Below are 22,391 nucleotides of genomic sequence, written 5' to 3'. Positions count from 1 at the left end.
GCGTATTCTGCATTATCTGCGACTACATATTATACTTATGCATTTTTATTTTTGGAAATGTGAGGACTTAATTTTTTTAAATGTGTCTGAATGTTTGGTGGTTATGTTTTTGTCTCTTTGGGTTGGGGAGGGGGGGTGTATGTGTGAAAAAAAGCAACATTTTACGCACTCAAGTCATGCCTGGGTGACATATTGTGGGAAATGTGAATCAAACTGTACTGCTTTAAGTACTGTACTGCTTTAAGTACTGTACTGCTTTAAGTACTGTACATCCCAGCATTGACTCTCTGCGTTGGAGACAGAGCTGGGATACTCACAGCGTGTTTGAGCCAGCAGTCCTTGAAGACCGGTCTCATCTTTTTGTGGACCACCACCTCCTGTAAGTCCTCCAGGGACGGGTGCTGGCCGATCTCCTCCTCAAACGGCAGCATGTACTCATCCACTGGGCCTGACCAATCAACACAACAGCAATGTGTCTTAGCACAGAACGCCTTATAGGCTATGCTACATCGTTACCCATAAGCTATGCATTCTCATTTGTCTATTACACAGCATTAAAAGGTCTCATCCTGATTCCAATGTGGTATGGTTGCTGATAAATCGCAGAGTAGGATCCTGTGTGTGTGTGTTTGCGTGTATATGACTCACCGTCGGCCGCCTTGCAGCGCGACACCAGCTCCCACAGCACCAGGCCCATGGCGTACATGTCTATCCTGAGAAAGGCGTCCCGCTGGAAGTTGATGGCACCTTCCAGGACCTCCGGCGCCATATAGCGCCTGGTACCCACCTGGACAACAGAGATAGACGGACAAGACACTGTCAGACAAGGTCCACTACACACACAAACAAACAAGTGGACATACACATACACTTCCTTGTCGTGTGAGTATGTGGAGCTAACTTTAAAACAGTGTCTCCATGATGTTCCTTGTTCCTAGTTAGTATGACACATTTTCACAGCTTAAATGGCTCCCTAATTCCTGTACACTAGTCAAAAGCAGCTAACCCTTGGGACGCAACCAGACTGATGGTAGCCCACTCACCTGGCCGTGAGTGTCCCCTGGGGGCTTGCCCGGCTCGAACCGCACCGCCAGCCCAAAGTCCCCGATGATGGCCGTCAGGTCGGTCCGCAGCATCACGTTCTTACTCTTGAAGTCCCTGGAGGGGAGAAGGAAGAGAGGACGGGGGTTCATCGACAGTTTTCTTTTTTAGCCAATCAATTAACATCGGTGATTGGCCTGAGAGTTTCCCCCCCTGACTTGGGATCAGTTTGCCCTTTGTCAAGCCTGAACTTATCCTGAACTACACACAAATAAAGCCCACAGAGAACGGTCCCGTCTAGATTTATGGCTCGGTTTGATTATAACTGAATTGAAGTGTATTCCCAATGGAATAAACTGCAAACAATTTTGATGTCCTGCAGAAAAATAAAATTGCAGTCCAGAGATTTGAGTGCAATAATAACAACAGACTCCCTCAGGGTTAGATGCCTCCAGATTGCAGAATGAAGACACAGGGGACAGCAGACAGAACAAAGATTCAGCATAAACATCAATACGCTATAGGATTAACCTCAACTTTACTTTGCCAGATAGGTCATTGAGAAAACAAAAATCTGCTTGAACCAGGCCATGTCTAATGTTTCTCTCTCTCTTTTACACACACAGATTTTTGAGTTCGGTTTCGTTTTGATTCTTTAAAAAAAATCAATCAAGTTTTCGATTTCGGTTTCAATTATTTGTTTAACATGAAATGCACAATGTATTATGTGGGTTGAATGCTGTAACAACGCAGAATAAAACAATTCATGAAAGTCCCATGATGATAGTGACTGCTCATCCCTTATTAACCATAATTTATTCACATTACTTTAATAAAATATTTCAGTTGTGCATATTACATTTGTTTTACTTGACTATTTCATTCCAAGTCATCTCATCTCTATAGGAGCTACTGCCTATGCTGTCTGACGAAATACCCATTTTGTAGTTCTTCAACTTAATTAAGGCATACTTTTTTTTTATGACGGCGGAATACCAACTATCAATCACCTGGATCATGTATTTTCAGATAGAGATGCCTCGCGAAGCAACAGCTGCTCTCTATATCACCTCATAATCTCGCATTCTTCAGCAGCAGTCGTAAAAGAAACAGACCGGACAAGTATATGCGCAATGGATTATGGTCATTGTAGTTAATTACCACATTTATGCGCTAAACTATGTAGAATATCGGCCTGTTGGAAACTACAACTCCCTTCTACATCGCACAGTTCAGGCTGGATCTAATTTATCTCTAGAGAAATTGCAATGTCTGCATTGTGCTCACAGAAAAGTAGCAAAAGAAATCAAATTCAAATAATTGAACCGACGTCTCTCAATTAGTTGTTAATTACATTTATTTAAATCTACATTTCTGTCAATCGCTCAGCTCTAAACACACACCTAAGTGCTGAACTCGTGTGCCTTACCTGTGAGCAATGGCCGGTTTGGGTCCCTCTCCTTTGTAGCGAGGCACGTCTTCGTGTAGGTAGGCCAGCCCGCAGGCCATGGTCTCAGCGATGTGGCACAGCTCAGTCCAGCTGATTGCATTCCCTTTCAGATAGTCCGTCAGGGAGCCCTGGAGCATAGTCAGAGAGAGACACACACGCCGCGCGCATACACAGAACAAGAGAAAAAGAGAGAAAGAGTGAGAAAGAAGTGGCGCTGTTAACAACTAGCTACAGTAAGACATCCCCAGAGCACACTAAATAGCTTGTCAATGATTGAACTGGGAAAAATAAAAGTGTACCAAACTGCAGAGACAGGGTTGACATCATTCATATTGTTTATTGTCCGATACATGCCAGCCAACCCACTGTGGTCAGTCAAATTGGGTGTTATTAAATTGTAGCAAACAACTTTCACGCTACTGAAAATTAAACAGCAAGGAAAATTAAAAGGCAATAGCTCTCAGAGCAACAAAACGCAGCTTCCTCAGTGCCAATAAATAAATAGTGGATCTCTGTAGCAAGCCTGATACGAAAGCCTAGAGAACATTGCTAAAGCTCAGTGGCGGGAACTTGTGAAGGCTAACAGATATAAACTAATGTCCCAGACTTACAGATGGTTTTATACTTCCTCCCCCAAACCTAACCTCCCCACACCTTAACACCTCTTCCTCCACCCCAGTCTCGCTCCTCACCCTCTCGTGGAACTCAGAGATGAGCCACAGCTCCATCTCCAGGTTGGTCCCGCGCTTCTCGGCGGCGATGTAGCGCAGCAGGTTCTCGTGCTTCATCCCCGGTGTTAGGAACACGTCCCGCTCGTTCGTCCACGACTGTTTATCCTGTGGGACGACACACAAACAAAGAGGTGTTGTTACACCAAGGCTTCAGAGGACACAGACAGTTGAATCAACCTTTCAGCAACTTACCTGAATGGGGAAGACCTTGACAGCCACGTATTCATTCATCATCTGGGCCTTCCACACACAGCCGAAGCGCCCCCTGGCCTTAATCTCCAGCAACTGCAGGGGTTTGAGACCCACCAGGGGGGAGGGAGGGAGAACTAGGCCGGGATCCTGGTAGATCAAGAGGTCAGAGGTCAGTACAGGTAAACACTGGGTCATTATATTCAACAAGGTTATGAGGATTAATTGCAACTCACGAAATACTTACAATTTATATAATAACTGGAGCTTTTATATCAATGTAAATTATGAATTCTAATACTCCGTTTCAAAACAGTTGAAAAGAAAAACAGATAAGCCTTTATGCACAATGGCTTGTGTAAAGTAGATGTACAGATACTGACAACGAACAGTAGTAAACTAGTAACAGTAGTAAACTAACAATGGTCCTATAGGTATCACACCAGTGGCACCGACTACCTCTAGATGGAGCTAGTTGTTAACAGAGGTCCTGTGTGGCCTACTTGGCAGCTTAGGGGCTACTAACAAGATGGCCTCCGAAAAACAAGGAATGAAAACGGCAAGAGCGAGAGAATACAGGAGTGAGAAACCACAAACTGGAAAGAGGTAGCACCACAGAAGATAAGTAAACAGCTCTACAGACAAAGAGAGTCAACAATACCGACAGACAGGACGACTACAATAAGTAGTAACTTTACTTTGATTTTAATCCTCAATTATTTGTTTTGTGTGTGTGTATTGTTCCACTCAGCTGAGGGAAGTCTACATGCACTTTAAACATGTCAAATAAATTCAGTCATTCAAAGATGAAAACAGAAGAGTGATGGGAAGCAAAAGTGAAAGATGCGTAGCTAGGGAGGGGAATTGGCCGACCTCATTGATGTCCACATGGCCATAGGGCGGCTTGCGGTGGCGGTACATCCAGAAGGCCAGCAGCAGGGCCATGGAGAGCATGGTGATGGGCAGCAGTGAGTAGACCAGCACATTGAGTAGTGTGGGCATGGGGGGAGGCGACTTGATCACTGGCGGTAGAGAGAGGGACAGAACACAGTGTTACTCAGCGGCCATCGAGGAGCAAGGGGGGGGGCGAGAAAAAGAGACAGAGAAAAGATGGAGGGAGGGGTGAGAGAAAATAAAAATTGAATAGGTAAAGAGAGAGAGGGAGGAAGAAGGGGAGAGAAGAGAACGGGAAAAGGGGGGAAAACAAGGAGGGAGTAGTGGAAAGGAGGGAAGGATAGGGAGAGAGGTAGATTGAGGGAGGGTAGAAAGAGGAGAGGGGAAGGGGAAACTGGCAGAGATATAGGAATAGTTAGGCACACACTATAGTTTTTTCCACCCTTCTAAGCCAAGCTTTGGCTTTAACACACACAAATAAGTTTGCTGCCTGTCTGGATGTCTGTGTGCTCAAGAAAATCTGGAGAGGAAAGGGAGCTGTAAAATATAAGAGGTGCTATTCTCCTGGGCAGAATTGCCCCTAACTTTTAGAGCTTCAGTCTGCAAACATGCAGTGTAATTCAATACTCGTGTGGCCTCTTGCACATTTCTGTCCATCGTGTTTAAGATCCTACAATACCCCACTGTGAGGACCTTTTGGGGAACAAAGTCAATACTTAACCCTGGGTGAGGCCCGCGGAGCTTCCAACTTGGTTTAAAGCTGGTATAGGTCTTACACGGATGTCAAATATAATATAAACTTACTGGGTTTCACATCACACCAGGCAGGGTTAGAATACCAAGTTAACATACCAAGACATCACAGCAAAGCAGGTGATATTGGCTCGGGAAACAAGTGGCGCGAACAGTGATTGGGAAAATCAAATATTCCAAAATGACGACAAGCCAATTCAGATATGGGTCAATATAACGTCTACATTCGACTAGCCCTTGACATCTGACCCCAGACAGAGGAGTATGGGAGTGATCAGGGGTGCATTCCAGAAACACAAATTATACTCAGGTCTGCAAAAGACTATCAGATCTTAACAATGCCTTGGTGTTTTAACGTCTCAGGAACCCAATCATATATGGATCTTATGATCTGCACAGGCCGGAGCAGAATTTGTGTAGAACATTGCAATCGAGGTGTAGCCTAACCATAGAAATGTAATTAGTAGCGCAGACTTTTCCTTTCGTGCTCTGTGACGGCGGCCCTATCTACTTTCTATGGGTGTTAAACAAAGAGGTCGAGTCCTACACTCACTTGGTCCGTTGACATCAGGCAGGTGAGTGAACCTCTCGTTGCAGAAGTTCCCCTCGCAGCAACAGAAGAACACCTGAGGATTCTCCTCTGTCGCCACACACTCTTGCCTGAGAGAAAGAACGGGAGATAACATTTAAGTGACCGTCAAAGGGGAAATGTTTTGGTCTAGGGTAGCGAAGGGAGCGCCTCCGCTTTCTATTGGCTTCAGTAGTTCAGAGGGAATGTGGTTATACCCTATGACGGGTCGTGTTCAGAATGCCATGAAAAGCAGTGAAACAGGAAGGTTATACCTGAAACTGTCCAATAAGAAACTGTTCTTAGATTTTCCGTTGCCAGACGTTTTAAAAAGTGTTGCTACAGTGTGCCCTACTGAACATGACCCCAGAGACAGAACTAGAGCCAATATGACCTGCTCAGACACCTAACTAACCCTTAGCTAACCATCCCCCTCCGTTCCCTTCCCTCGCCATGCAACACTCACACTATTGGCCCTGGTCTCTGATGCGGGGCCCACAGCGAAACTACTTATTGACCTCTGTGGAGGACAGGACTGGAAGGAGAGGACTGGCGGTGTCGCCATGATTCTGCTGGCGCCAGGCACATCGGCAGCGTCGGGCCATGTCAGCAATGTGGCGGCCTGGCGGGTCATTGGGCAGTGTCCTCTCTCCTCAGAGAGCCAGAGCCAATGGCGAGGCCAGCCAGTCGCCCCTGACAACACTGAAAGGAGGCCGGGATTAAGGGCTGCTTAGCCTTGTGAGAGTCTCCTCAAGCTGTCCCGATATGAACTCAAACTCCCACAAGAAACATGCTTGTGATCATGATGCGAATTTTAAGATTGACATTTGAAGACCTCATTGTATGTCTAGAGAAGCGGGATCACACTGAGATAACTGTGGCCTCCAGGATCAACTTAAATGCTTTACTATTTCAATGCATTTATATCAATGCATTCGAGGAACCTGGATCTTTGATCCCACAGGGTATTATGTACACAATTAATTCAGAGCAGGTCGGACCACCTCACTGGTGCCGGCAAAGTAACATCCCTTTACATAAGTCTAATCTACAACAGTCGTGAGCGTTTAAAAAAAATCTTTCAGACTTAAGCCCGTCACTCAACACGCTTCAGTGTTTGGTATTTCAAACATGCACCGGAGACTCTACTCGTCTGCTATTTTAAGAAGTGGTGACCTCTAGTTTTAAGCAACCTCGGATTGCTGCCGTTGCGTTTCAAGATCAGTCATTGTTGCTGGCCCACTTTCACATGAGGGATCGGGGAATCGTTTCATAGATAGCGTCCCACTATAATAAAGGCTAACACAGCTTTAGAACTGAGCTTTTAGAAAACGTCTGGTTAAATACCTCAAAACAAAAGCCCTGAATGCATTGGTACCTTGGCTGTTCTCATTCAACACTAGAAAACATTTTTCAGCTATTATACAAATATCCTGCAGAAACATTTTAGAGTTGATCATTCAAACCATGTACACATCCACACACCATTTGTCTCGCTCCGTAAACAATGCAGTGGATTGGTCCTAGTCAAAGCTTAGGGCACTTTGCTCCTCTCTAATGTGTATCTGGGGAGAAGTGACTGTATTCAAGCTTCTTATCCGGATCCATTTATTCAATGATTTCTCTTGGTCTCGGGAGCAGGGCTGGAAATAGATTGCAAAGGCAGAAGGCAAGTGGTAGAAAAATCTAAACGCACCACTCCGCCTGACTTCCCCCGAGACGTTATCGAGCACCTACGGGACCCGCCAGGCGCGGGATAATTGAATATTCCAGTTTGACGGAGAGACGTTTAATATAGAGTCCAATAAATCTTCCGATAAATGAAATGAAAACAAAAAATGACAGTAATGCGAGCAAACGTCAGAGACAACCTTGTGTGAGTTTGCACACACATGCCAGCTGTGAAGTCAATGCAGTAATGTGTGAGTGACAAATCCAACTGTGTGTTAATGTTTTATATATGGTGATATCTGATGGTTAGATTAACAGTCATTATCATACTCTAACATTTGTTGAGCCTTTGAGCACACTGGGAAAATGAAAACATTTGATACCAACCATAGAGGGGGACACAGATTCGACCTCAGCTCCACACCAGGGCCTGTTTTGATGAAGCGTCTCAGAGTAGGACTGCTGATATAGGATCAGTTGCCGCCTTTAGAACTTAATGAATACTGTTATATGGGCAGGGGAAAGCTGATGCTAGATCAGCACTCCCATCCCGAGAAACTCTTTGTGAATACAAGGACCCTAATATTTTAGCCGGAGGAAGGCAGAGTTTATCGAATGTACAATACAGATTTATTAAATAGTTGATAGGCACAACGGTAGGAGATTCTACCTGTCATAGCAGTTGAAGTCATCCAGCCAGCAGCCCTTCTTCACCAGCTCTATGGTACCCGAGTTGTTTCGCCATGAGGCGTAGCAGTGCGACCGCTTGTCCTTCTCACCCTCGCAGCGCTCTACCCCACTCTGGTTGGTCTTCTCGATCTCATAGTTGATGTTATAGAACAAGCAGTCCTGTGTGTCCACCTCTCCATGGCTTGGTCCTGTCAGAGACAGAAAGACGAGGTGCGTTAGTTTGGTCAAGTATCATAGTGGCACTGTTAACCCAGGTTAAACGCACCCCATAACTGGACGGTTAAACGCACCCCGTAACTGGACGGTTAAACGCACCCCGTAACTGGACGGTTAAACGCACCCCGTAACTGGACGGTTAAACGCACCCCGTAACTGGACGGTTAAACGCACCCCGTAACTGGACGGTTAAACGCACCCCGTAACTGGACGGTTAAACGCACCCCGTAACTGGACGGTTAAACGCACCCCGTAACTGGACGGTTAAACACACCCTATAACAGGGGTAGGCCACTAGATTCAGCTGCGGGCTTATTTTTGTCGGAGAGGATGGTGGGGGGGGGAGACATACATAGACAACTAAACCCAAAAAGAGAATTTGAAAATAATAATTTCCTATTTTCATTACATTGATACACAACTCACTTTTGGCTGAATTCCTGGTTATTTTTGTCCTTTTTTATATCAAAACACATTGCTGTGTTTGGTACAACCTTCTCCGAAGTTCCACATCTAGACATAAACACTCAAAAAGATGCTCTCCCTTTAAATACAACCAAATATGCAAGTCAGGATTCAGATATAATACAAAGATCAGGACCGATCAAAAATCACAGATGACCTGTAAAACCACTCGACCACTGTGTGTCAATGGGTTTGTTGTTAAAGAAAAAAGTTTGCTACTGAAGCACTCCAACCGAGGCAGGGGACTCTCCCGTCTCACGTAGTGTGGTACAGTAGCAGGGATTTCTGTGGCGGTGGTGGGCGTGTTTGATGAAGACATGGCTCCCGGCACGGCGGCGCCACCACCACCCTGCGGCGCACAGAAACTAGTCTCAATTTCCTCTTTTGTCAAAACAGCACTCGAGACGTTATTCACGCCTTATTTTGATAACGGGGCAGAGGGTTGACATTTTCTGATCATGAAAGCGGAGTACGTGCCGAAAGAGGTAACGAGAAAAGTAGAGTAGTTTAGGGGAGAGAGGGAAAGAGAGAGCGTACACAGTAGGCTGCAACAGACTGAAGGCAAGTGCAGCGTTTGCCAGCACACAAAGCAGCATCAACGCACCTCAGAGGGAGGGTTATCATCATCATCATCTAAAGCCACGGCTGTGATCATCAAAGAGCATGGCCGGGGGAAGTGAAGGGACAGACCTTTGACCTCTGATACTTTCTCGGTAGCAGAGAATGAGGTCTTTCAGATAACCTCGTCGGTACAGAAACACAGAGCTGCATTTTTCTTTGACAAGGAAACACCAGGAGAAAAGGCTCCAGAATCAGGGGATATCTTTACATTACGTTTTTGATATTGTACAGGATGATTTGATGCATTTGAGTTTTTACCACATGCTAAACAAGTTTGACAAATATGAAATCCCCATTTTCTTTCATGCACTAATCATTTTTGGATTCCCTCCGGATATATTGAATCATTAGTATGTGGACAGCTTATTTTCTCTATATGATGACAAATACTGACACTCAGCCTACACAGTATATTTTCTCAGCACATACACTGCATATGCACTTGACTGAGGTCCAGATCAAGATCTTGATATGCATGTTAGAAATTTCTACACATATGTAAGCGGGTGCATGCGCATCAGGTGCGCATCTCCCCCCAGATATATCCCTGTCCCATTATAGAGCATATCCTAGCTCCGTATATAAAATATGAAGGACATGAGTATCTGGAACATCCTTATATCCTTACTCCTTAGATCTAACAAAATGTTAGATATCCAGAAATATAAATTAAAGATACACCTTGATATTGACCATTTTCACCCAGTGAAAACTGAACAGTTTTTCATTGATATAAGAAATATTTGCTGTAAGAAGAACACATTAAAAACCTGTTGCAAACCAAATGAGCTTGAGTGGTAAAAGCTACCCTTTTCAGCACCCAAAAGCCATTTTACCAACCTTTTGAGACCATTGATGACAAATCTTCACTCAGCTCGAATGTTTAACAGCCAGTGGCATTAGCCGTTCATAGCAACAATTAGGGATGTGCATGAGTAATCGAGGACTCAAACAGACATCAAAGCTTGATCTTTAACCAGCAATCATATTTTTTTCACCAAATACTGTAAAACTATTTGGTGGATTGTGCTTTGAGGCTGCCTGAACGGGCAAGTGAAATTGTCTTGAAAACAACATTAAATTTGCTTGGACTCCAGTTTTCCGTTTGTACATGTGCATTTGAGGGGCACAACAAAAAAGAAACCAAGCATCACAGTTCGTCTCCCTAAATTCCCTGTCCCCGTCTTGCATTCACTTCACTGTGTTCCGACCGTTTCCTCCACACACACACGCGTGCTGATTGCGCACACAAGCTACCGTTAGGCCTACAGAAATAAATGCCTATAAAAAACATATCTGATGGGATACACAAGCTACATTCCTTGCCAAATGACGACACTTATCACAAATTCAAAATGGACTGGTTGACTAAAGTAGGGAAATGTGTGTTAGAACAATGAGCTGCAGTTTTGGATTAATTGCGTCCGGTCTATTTTCCGCTTAAGCTACTTTGCGAACTGCTAGTGTCTTTTAGAATCGGTTAGTCTAGGCTATAACCCCCCCTAAACATAGACATGCAAAAACATTAGTTTGATAAAGACAAAGAGCGTATTTTCATCAGAATCATTATGTCTAGGTCTACTCACCAAACAGATGTCATGGTCGTAATTAATCCCCATGCAGTATTCAACGTGGAATTGTTCATCAATTTAGAAAATTCCAAAAAAACAGGCAGAATAAACAAAATCGAATATCTATATAATCGAAAAGACAGAGACTATTTGTGACCCAGATTTCTTTTTCTTTCAACTTGCCAAATTGTGGCCCAATTCAAAAGGTCACTGAGAATAACAGTTCCAGGCACGAGATGCTCATCACTTCTCACTGGTAACTTTTTTTCATTTGGAAAACTATTCTGTTCCATTTTATTCTGTTATTTTACTTGTTTTAAACTATAAAATAGGTGTATCTTGACTGTGATAAGGGCTCAGAAAATGAGTGTCTTGTCTGCTAAATTAATAAAACAAGGCTATGCTATTGCACAGCCATAGGCTTCAACAAGCAAATGCCACTGCTGAGGTTACTGCCAAATGTATTTATAACTAACCCATGATAGTTAATCTGTGTCGTTTACAGTGGGAGAAAATGAAGCATAGTGGACAGAACAAGCAAGGAGGTGGGTAAAGCCAAGCACGAGCTCACAATATCCTATTGGTGTGTTGTAGCATGTATTTGCATATTTCCATTTGGGAACGCCTACTCTGAAGTGTGCGTATGCAAAAACTCATTTTGTCCTTGCACTCGATCTAAACAGATTTTTTTTTTTAACTCTGGCAAAGCGTCTGTGTTCGTAACAGATTTTAGTTTTGGGAAACAGAAAAATGTATTGAGATAAGATCTCATCGATGAGAAAATTAGCAGAATGTCGGCGCACTGTCAACTAGTTCCATCCTCTCCCACTACCCGCAACTAGACGTATTTGGTGGTGAGAAAACATTCTAAAAGGATGCTTCAGCTTTGTTGCCCTTGTGACGTGTCTGGGTTACCCTTTCTGAAGATTATATTCTATCATGGTTATACAACCAGTTGATTTTACGGTTTCAATAAATTTACCTTAAAACGGCACTTGCTTTTTTATTGACTGAATATATGGCAATTTAACAATTAGGAATTGTTATCTGTAATATTTATGATAAATTTGGCACTGTTGCGATCTGTTGGCATATATACTGAACAAAATATACAGGCAACATGTAAAGTGGTCCCATGTTTCATGAGCTGAAATAAAAGATTACTGAAATGTTCCATATGCACAAAAAGCTAATTTCTCTCATATTTTGTGCACAAAATTGTTACATCCCTATTTCTCCTTTGCCAAGATAATCCATCCACCTGACACGTGTGGCATATCAAGAAGCTGAACATCATGATCATTACACAGGTGCACCTTGTGCTGGGGGACAATAAAATGCCACTAAAATGTGCAGTTTTGTCACACAACACCACAGATGTCTCAGGTTTTGAGGGAGCGTGCAATTGCAGGAATGTCCACCAGAGCTGTTGCCAGAGAATTTAATGTTCATTTCTCTACCATAAGCCACCTCCAACATCGTTTTAGAGAATTTGGCATTACGTCGAACCGGACTAAAAACCGCAGACCAAGTGTAACCACACCAGCCCAGGACCGCCACATCCGAATTCTCCACCTGCGGGATCTTCTGATACCAGCCACCCGGACAGCTGATGAAACTGAGTATTTTGGTCTGTAATAAAGTCCTTTAGTTAGAAAAAAATTATTCTGATTGGCTAGGCCTGCTTCCCCAGTGGGTGGGCTTGGCTCCCAAATGGGTGGGCCTATGCCCTCCCAGGCCCACCCACAGCTGTGCCCCTGCCCAGTCATGTGAAATCCATAGATTAGTGACATTTATTTCAATTTGACTGATTTCCTTATATGAACTGTAACTCAGTAAAATCTTGAAATTATTGCATTTATATTTATTTTCCCAGTATAGATAAATGTGCAATTTTTTTCCAGTGTGGGACTTGTGCTCTAAAAATATGTATTTTAAATTTGAGTACTCAAACAAAATGTTAGTATTCAAACAGCCACAACATTTTAAATGCTCATCCCTAGCAACAATCCCCACAGGCATAGAGGCCTCATCTCTGCATTTCCTGGAATATTACAATTGGCCGCTTGACAAGGGTGGCGTATCCTTGCCTTGGCAGAGGAGTGAAAGGTCATCAAGGAGACTACCCCGGTGGTGTGTGTGAATGGAGAGAAAAGAGAAAGAAAACAGTGCTCCTTCCAAAAGAAAACAGGCCAAAAGAACAGCAGGAAGGAGAGCTCCTCTTCCCCTTCCCGCTGGAGCGAGGGAGTGAGAGAGGGTGAACGAGAGAGAGGAGCAGTGTTTACTATACAACACAAATTTGGCAGCTCCGACCACGGCAGATGTTCTTGCCAATCTGTGCATTACTGTCGCTAGGCGACGGGAAATGTGGGAGCATACGACGTCGCCCCACTCCCCCAGACAAAGCCCTATTCAACCCCTCATTCACACACACACACACACACACACACACACACAGAGAGAGAAACACACATACGATGTACATAAACACTAATGGCAGAAACACACACACCCCGGGATCAGTGTGAGACTGGAAATGGAGCTCGATGCCAATGTCCTGTTCGTGTTGCTGCACGACGGGTTGAATACTTAAAACCCCGCTGCCTCAGCAATGGACCCTCATCAACATTCAGGAGCTGAATTTACAGGGTTCCATGGGGATATTAAGGCTAATGGCAATAGCAGATGTCAGGAGCAACAAAAGAAGTATGCACTCAAAACGCCGCTCCAGACACTGGGCCTTTGAGGTGCACGTTACAACCGCTGATCTCCCCCTTTACATTATGTGGGCAATATAATTTTACTGTTACCAGTTTTTCTGGCCCGTGTACAGTGGGGCTGGCACCAGCGCTTTGAGCAGGCTAATTCACGACAGTATGACATAACCAAAAGCTACAAAAAAAAACTATAATAATTAAAGTTAGTGCTGATAATCATTGGTGGTCTTAAAAAAAAGACACTGTAAAATAGGGACACCGTAAAAGCCAAGTAAACTAAGCCCAGGCCTCACTAGAGAGAGATGCTAGAGAGAGGCCTGCTGCTTCCTAGTCAATAGAAAAAGAACAGTGGATCATTAGAGCCAGCCAAACAGCTTTACCCTACTTCAGGAACAAAAGACAAAACCATCTGTTCTAGCACATCTTCAAACAGAACATCTTGTTCAGTACTGACTGCCTGAAATGGAGCGACTTAGCAAAAACAATCATTTCCCCAGGAAGACAGTGCAATATGTCAGTACAATGTTCAATCTTAGCTATACAGCAGCATTTTGAAGGGGGTTTGTGGCACCAATCTCAAATGGCCGAACCAAACACTGCTTTATAACCACAGCAGTTGGCGAACTCTGGTGCGAAGTAGCCACTGGTTATAGAGCAAAAACAATCAGAAAAGCAATTCACACGCAACTGAGGCAAATTCCCTTCGAATTCCACAGTCATGAAGCCAAAGGAGAAACTCTAAATCCAGTTTCCCAGAAGTACACTGGGCAATTGCAAAATCCTCTCACTTAAATTAACTTATTTTCCAGTTCTCTTGTCCACATAACACACTATGATTCATCAAGGCTTGTTGAAACTTAACTACAATAAACGGTTGACTCACTTATAGGTAGATGATGCATGCCAAAAAATAGATTCATCAGGTTAAATTCACCAAAGTGAATAGTGCCAAATTCAAAGATTACAGTAAAACGATTGCATTCGACTCGGAGGCACAACGATCTAGACCTAAACATTTGCCACCCATGCTTACTCGCCATCCAAAGAACTGTTAGAGAGTGAGTAGAACAGCTCAGTCTAGATATCACCACGTGAAATGACCCAAAAGTGTTTATCGGAACCAAAAGGCCCAAAGTAAGCTGTTTCACATAGGGCTGGGAATTTCCAGGGACCTCACGATATTATCACGATACTTGGGTGCTGATACGATATGTACTGCTATTCGATACTGTGATTTTGTTGCGATTCGATGTTCCAAACGTATTGCTCTGCTGCAGAGGGACAACAGGCGAGCCATGAGAAAATGATCATTCATGGAAATAAAAGTGCTGAAAACAAATCGGCTACCTATTTAAAAAGATGGAGAACAAACTATGACGGAAAAATACTGGCGTTTTGGTGCAGGTACAGCCAACTAACGCAAAAATAATATTGCGATAGAACAATACGATATAGAGCGTCAAATAATCCCGATATGTAATTTATACATTTTTCTTTCCCATCACTAGTTTCTCGGCTACAGGCCTATTCCTAGGAACCCTGTACCATCACAGCAATTCAAAGGGGAAGAAAAAGCAGTGGGTCTCCAACGCAGACTTACATAAAGACGGCTGGGCGGTTTGTGGGGAGGAGGAAAAAAGAACAGGGAAAGTCGAACTAATTTCATATGGCTCATAAACGGCATCAGTCTGCACCACTGTGCACACACACGGGGTCAGAACAGAACGAGGCACAACTGCGAGCAGTGCTCCCGCATTCCTTGCAAGTACCTCAGTGTGTAATTAGAAGCAGAATTTGGCAAACCACAAGAAGACAGCAGCAAACGCTTTATCACACAAAACATATTGAGGTCTTCTCAACTAGGCTCCGAGGCTTGTTTGCTGTATAAACAACAGAGGAATTATATTATGGTGCGTGTTCATTTTGTTGGGGACATCTGTAGCCCCGGAATGAGCTATGACTTGGACGTGGAATGTTTTGGGGGGGGGCTTTACGATGGCTGGGTACTCGAAGTGTTCACCCTAACAGGATAGGCTACATGAGTATCACAACACTTGTGAGACAGGGAGCTTAGGCCTACATTTCCCGAACCAACCGGATAACTTTGATAACAGGCTGTATGAAAAAACATCATGCTGTATGAAAAATATACTTACAACAAAGCCTATACAAGACACTGACGCATGCTTCCAGGGAAATGCGTCTCAATATCTGTAGCAAAACAGTCATAAACACACCACTAGTTGCTACCAACTTCATTCAGTCAGTCTTGTTCAACAAGCAAATGTGAGTCATATGTACAAACATCTACAGTTGGACAATAAGCACTGGGGAACTCAACCATGCTTTGGATGAAAATCTTATCAAGCCAATAAATTCCTACAAAAATGAGGTCATTACCTGCCGTTGAGTTGTTGACTGCTAATTGTCTTGCCTCTGGCCAATAGGGAGCCTTGTATGCAGGCCTAATCTTTACTTTTGAGAGAGAGCGAGCGAGAGCGCAGCCCCTTGAATTGAGAGAGAGAGACAGAGATTATGTTGGATACACAATCTGTCATCACTTCTCTTTCTCTGGCTTGGGGTTTGGCTTGGGGTTTGGCATGGCGGATGGGACCACATGAAAAGCCTGCGGTTCACCCACTATGGTTGAGACTCTTGTCTGCCTGAGTTCATTTCTAGGCCTTGAGCCCAGGCGCGTGGCTAGAGCATTGTCCTCTCACCAAACAGAACGCAAAAATTCTTGCAGCTTCACTGAAATAACATTACTCAACACTGTACAAGAGCAAAGGATAATAAAATTTACACAATATTGCTGAGATAGAATAAGAACAAGGTCCTGGGGATTGTGTAAATAAATAATCTATATGCCCAAATATACCCTTATAGTGCACAAGCTTCCTCTACACTCTCCACTGGGCTTTAAACATACAAATGAGGCACCTTGATTGATCTTATATAATTTCGGCAGCATTGAAGAGCACAGAATGTGCTTCTGAGGCACATAAGATTCTAACTAAAGTAGCTACAGTGGGACTAGCATAGCTCTACACAGGAATGCCTGGGGCAGGTTTATCACTAATAAGAATGCACATACGTCACAATAAGAATGAGACATTAACAATCCAAGGCGCATCCATATATTTTCATACATTCCTCTCTTCTCCAACAGGTTTCTAAGAATTGAGCTGTGAAGCCTTGACAAAATCCTGGCAAAATCTTGGGTGCCAAAACATGACATTTATTCTCTAACACTATGCTCAAACCAGACGTTCGAAAAGCATTAAACATTTATGGATATTTAGCTAGCTAGCTTGCAGTTGCTAGCTAATTTGTCCTATTTAGCTAGCTAGCTTGCTGTTGCTAACTAATTTGTCCTGGGATATAAACATTGAGTTTTTATTTTACCTGAAAGGCACATGGTCCTCTACTCCGACAATTAATCCACACATAAAACGTTAAACCGAATCATTTCTAGTCATCTCTCCTCCTTCCAGGATTTTTCTTCTTTAGACTTCATATGGCAATGGCAACTAACTTTCATAATAAGGTGTATTACCACAACCGACCTCAGTTCATCTTTCAATCACCCACGTGGGTATAACCAATGAGAAAGCACATGGGTATATGCTTCTAAAAGCCAATGAGGAGATGGGAGAGGCAGGACTTGCATCATGTTCTGCGTCACAAATAGAAGCAACTTCTATTTTAGCGCCTGGCAATGCAGACGCTCGTTGGCACGCGCAAGCAGTGTGGGTGCAATGATTGAATAACATGTGTAAATTTTTTTGCAACGCACTTGACGCGTCCGGTTTGGGCAACGTGTAAGGCAGTGGTTCCCAAACTGTGGGGTGTGCAAGTAGTATTAACCTGTTGTGGTATAGGGGGCAGTATTTTCACGGCCAGATAAAAAACATACCCGATTTAATCTGGTTACTACTCCTGCCCAGAAACTAGAATATGCATATAATTAGTAGATGTGGATAGAAAACACTCAAGTTTCTAAAACTGTTTGAATGGTGTCTGTGAGTATAACAGAACTCATATGGCAGGCCAAAACCTGAGAAGATTCCATACAGGAAGTGCCCTGTCTGACAATTTGTTGTCCCTCTATCGACATTACAGCATCTGTGCTGTAACGTGACACTTTAAGGCTTCCATTGGCTCTCTAAAGCCGCCAGAAAGTGGAATGGGGTGTCTGCTGTCTCTGGGCAAAGTATAGGAGCAGAGTTTGTAAGTGGTCAGCCTGGGGACAGTGAGACTGGAGATGCGCGTTCACGAGACTTCTCAATTTTTTTATTTCTGTCTTTGAATGAATACAACATTGCCCGGTTGGTATAATGTCGCTATTTTACGAGAAAAGTAGCATAAAAATTGATTTTAAACAGCGATTGACATGCTTCTAAGTACGGTAATGGAATATTTTGAATTTTTTTAATTTTTTTGTCACAAAATGCGCTCGCGCGTTACCCTTCGGATAGTGACCTGAACGCACGAACAAAACGGAGGTATTTGGATATAATTATGGATTATTTGGAACCAAAACAACATGTTGTTGAAGTAGAAGTCTTGGGAGTGCATTCTGACAAAGAACAGCAAAGGTAATACAATTTTTCTAATAGTAATTCTGAGTTTAGGTGACCCCGAAGTTGGCGGATGTGAAAATAGCTAGCCGTGATGGCTGAGCTATGTACTCAGAATATTGCAAAATAGGCTTTCGCCGAAAAGCTATTTTAAAAATCGGACATAGCGATTGCATAAAGGAGTTCTGTATCTATAATTCTTAAAATAATTGTTATGTATTTTGTCAACGTTTATCATGAGTAATTTAGTAAATTCACCGGACGTTTTCGGTGGGTATGCTAGTTCTGAACATCACATGCTAATGTAAAAAGCTGTTTTTTTATATAAATATGAACTTCATTGAACAAAACATGCATGTATTGTATAACAATGTCCTAGGAGTGTCATCTGATGAAGATCAAAGGTTAGTGCTGCATTTAGCTGTGTTTTGGGTATTTGTGATGCATGCTAGTTGCTTGGAAATGGCTGTGTGGTTTTTTGTGTCTTTGTACTCTCCTAACATAATCTAATGTTTTGCTTTCGCTGTAAAGCCTTTTGGAAATCGGATGACGTGGTTCGATTCAGGATAAGTTTATCTATAAAATGGTGTAAAATAGTCCTATGTTTGAGAACTTTGAATTATGACATTTTGTGGTTTTAAATTTGCCGCTCTGATTTTTCACTGGCTGTTGAATAGTGTGGGACAATTTCTTACCACCTCCCCTAGAGAGGTTAATACATTTTTTTTATTTTTTTATCAAGGAACTCAGTCTGGCTTCAACTTACTCTTGAAAGTTGTAATAGTAAAATGCACAAGGTGCAATTCTGAAATTGGGTAGTGCATTATCAGTTTCCCCAGTCATTGAATACCATAGAGCAACATTTCCCAGGACTAAAAACTTGTAGACCCTATAAAACTGAAGCTCCTACTCAACTCTTACTGATAGCTTAGCTGAGGCCTAAATACCTAGGTCACATTCAGAAGGACACACTAAGCAAAACATTTTGAAACTGAAAAAGAAAATCTGTGTTATTATGAAACAAGTTCAGTAGTTTCTTACTGAAAACAACCAAATTGTAAAACAGAGAGAGATTCTGCATCAATCATTGGCTTTATCAAACGCTGATCTGCATATATCATGGAGATTAAGATAAATGAGAAATGTGTTCAGACGAAAAAGTGCATTGCATTGATGTGGCTATCTGGATGAAAAATGTATACCAAACCAATACAAGCTTTGAACCTTAAAATAGATACATTTTCGACTTTCATCAGCTCTCTTCTTCGGCACTATTGAAGGAGTGTCAGAACAGTAAAGACTAAAACCTAAGATGTATAGCCTAGTTCCTCTGATCTATAATGGTACCTGTTGAACGACTAATCAATTAGGACATATATTAAAAGGGATAGTTCACCAAAATTATGACATTTACCATGAAAGGAGTTTGGACAGGGAGAGACGGTAATCCACGCTTTGGTTTTGCTTACCTAACCATGGTCACCAACTGCTAACTTTAGCATTGTTAAGCCAAAGACCAATAAAAGTCAATGTACCCAAAATGAACATGTTTCTTAAGTAGGCCTATCTGAGAGGGATTGTGCAATGCAATGACTTGGTTAGAAGACACCCTGAATTGTCTGAAATAGGCCTAGTATAATACTTAAGGCTTAGTATAACCCACAAGTTTAACTTCCAAAGGGCAGGCATTGAAATCTAAGGATTAATAAAACAGATCTTAACACATAGGACATGTACTATGGGAACAATAATTAGCCTAGCTTAAATTGCTTACTTCTTTTTTTTGGGGGGGGGTATTTTCTTAACTGCATTGTTGGTTAAGGCCTTGTAAGTAAGCATTTCACTGTAAGGTCTACACCCATATACAGCTCATTGAGTGCGGTCTTAGTGCCAGCATCGGTTTGTGGTGGTAAATAGACAGCTACGAAGAATATAGATGAAAACTCTTGGTAAATAGTGTGGTCTACAGCTTATCATGAGATACTCTACCTCAGGCGAGCAAAACCTCCAGACTTCCTTAGATTTTGTGCACCAGCTGTTGTTTACAAATATACATAGACCCCCACCCCTTGTCTTACCAGAGGCCGCCGTTCTATCCTGCCGAAAAAAGCGGAAATCCCGCCAGCTGCATGTTATGTCGTCGTTCAGCCACGACTCGGTAAAACATAAGTAATTACAGTTTGTAATGTCTCGTTTGGTAGGATATACGTGATCGTAGTTCGTCTATTTTATTATCCATTGATTGTACTTTGGCTAATATGACCGATGGTAGATTACCCACTCGCCATCGGATCCTTACAAGGCACCCAGGCTTTCGTCCCGATATCTCCATATCTTTCTCCTAAAAATTACAGGGATGAGGGCCTTGTCGTGTGTCTGGAGTAAATCCGTTGTGCCCGACTCGTTGAAGGAAAAAAATTAAGTATTCTTCCAGTATGGGGTGAATAAGCTCTTTTCGGTCATAAGAGACGGTGGCAGAAACATTATGTACCAAATAAGTTACAAAAAACAATTGGCTAGGGGATCGTAAAATGGCAGCCATCTCCTCCGGCGCCATTATTGGACTTAGGGTGTTAAGTCGATGTCCATACCCAAGCGGAAATCTAATTAGCATAATAGAATACCCATCAATAGCAGTCTGTTTAAGCTAGAGATACCATTGTATTTCCATAGGCTGCATCTCAAGCCACGGCATCCGCCAATGGTGGCCTTCCGGATCTGCGGTGGAAGGTGGCCGAGCTACAGCAGTGTTTGTCAGACAATGAGACATCTAGAAATTCGGTCTTCTCATGAAAACGACTGTAGCGTCTGAACAGTTTGGCCCTTACACTAATGAGCCCGCTATGGAATGATGACTCTCACAAACACAAAGGTGTTCTCCGTTTTGCTCGGTACTGCCGATCTGCCATCTTCTGTCTGTAGTGTCCAAACATTTTGGGCTACACACTAATAAGATCCCTCTATGGAAAGGTGAGACTCGTGACCACGTACACTACCGGTCAAAGGTTTTAGAAGACCTACTCATTCGAGGGTTTTTCTTTATTTTACTCTTTTCTACATTGCAGAATAATAGTGAAGACATCACAAGTATGAAATAACACGTATGGAATCATGTAGTAACCAAAAAAAGTGTTAAATCAAAATATATTTTATATTTTGAGATTCTTCAAAAAAGCCACCCTTTGCCTTGATGACAGCTTTGCACACTCTTGACATTCTCTCATCCAGCTTCATGAGGTAGTCACCTGGAATGCATTTTAAATAACAGGTGTGCCTTGTTAAAAGTTAATTTGTGGAATTATTTTTTCTTAATGTGTTTGAGCCAATCAGTTCTGTTGTGACAAGGTAGGGGTGGTATACAGAAGTTAGCCTTATTTGGTAAAAGTCCATATTATGGCAAGAACAGCTCAAATGAGCAAAGAGAATTGTCAGTCCATCATTACTTTAAGACATGAAGCTCAGTCAATACAGAACATTTCAAGAACTTTGAACGTTTCTTCAAGTGCAGTCTCAAAAACCAAGCACTATGATGAAACTGACTCTCATGAGGACCGCCAAAGGAATGGAAGACCCAGAGTAACCTCTGCTGCAAATTACAAGTTCATTAGAGAGTTACCAGTCTCAGAAATTGCAGTCCAAATAAATGCTTCAGAGTTTAAGTAACAGACAACTGTTCAGAGGAGACTGAAAATCAGGCCTTCATGGCCAAATTGCTGCAAAGAAACCACAACTAAAAGAAAAAAAACTTGCTTGGGTCAAGAAACACGAGCAATAGACATCAGACCAGTCCAAATTTGAGATTTTTTTCCAACCGCCGTGTCTTTGTGAGACGGTGAACGGATGATCTCTGCATGTGTGGTTCCCACCGTGAAGCATGGAGGAGGTAGTGTGATGGTGTTTGCTGGCAACACTGTCCGTGATTTATTTAGAATTCAAGACACACTTAACCAGCATGGTTACCACAGCATTCTGCAGCGATACGCCATCCCATCTGGTTTGCACTTACTGGGACTATCATTTGTTTTTCAACAGGACAATGACTCAACACACCTCCAGGCTGTGTAAGGGCTATTTGACCAAGAAGGAGAGTGATGGAGTGCGGCATCAGATGACCTGGCCTCCACAATCACCTGACCTCAACCAAATTGAGATGGTTTGGGATGAGTTGGACCACAGAGCGAAGGAAAATCAGCTGGTTGAGAATGCCAAGAATGTGCAAAGCTGTCAAGGCAAA

General features: G+C 42.8%; 1 protein-coding gene across 1 annotated transcript in view; it reads right to left on the bottom strand.

The window, feature by feature from the left end:
- Positions 1-22,391, bottom strand: part of LOC106590375 (activin receptor type-2B) — a 66,503-nt gene that overhangs the window by 11,300 nt on the left and 32,812 nt on the right. Inside the window, exons 2-10 of the mRNA XM_014181341.2 lie at positions 7,968-8,175; positions 5,612-5,718; positions 4,285-4,433; positions 3,415-3,561; positions 3,184-3,327; positions 2,471-2,619; positions 1,044-1,158; positions 649-787; positions 318-448 (exon numbers count right to left, since the gene is read on the bottom strand). Coding sequence (XP_014036816.1) covers positions 318-448; positions 649-787; positions 1,044-1,158; positions 2,471-2,619; positions 3,184-3,327; positions 3,415-3,561; positions 4,285-4,433; positions 5,612-5,718; positions 7,968-8,175 — 1,289 coding nt within the window. The remainder of the gene's footprint in view (positions 1-317; positions 449-648; positions 788-1,043; positions 1,159-2,470; positions 2,620-3,183; positions 3,328-3,414; positions 3,562-4,284; positions 4,434-5,611; positions 5,719-7,967; positions 8,176-22,391) is intronic.

This window comes from Salmo salar, chromosome ssa29 (assembly GCF_905237065.1).
Source record: "Salmo salar chromosome ssa29, Ssal_v3.1, whole genome shotgun sequence".
Classification (NCBI taxonomy): Eukaryota; Metazoa; Chordata; class Actinopteri; order Salmoniformes; family Salmonidae; genus Salmo; species Salmo salar.
The sequence above is the reverse complement of the archived record's forward strand: the minus strand, read 5'-3'. Positions and strand labels throughout refer to the sequence as shown.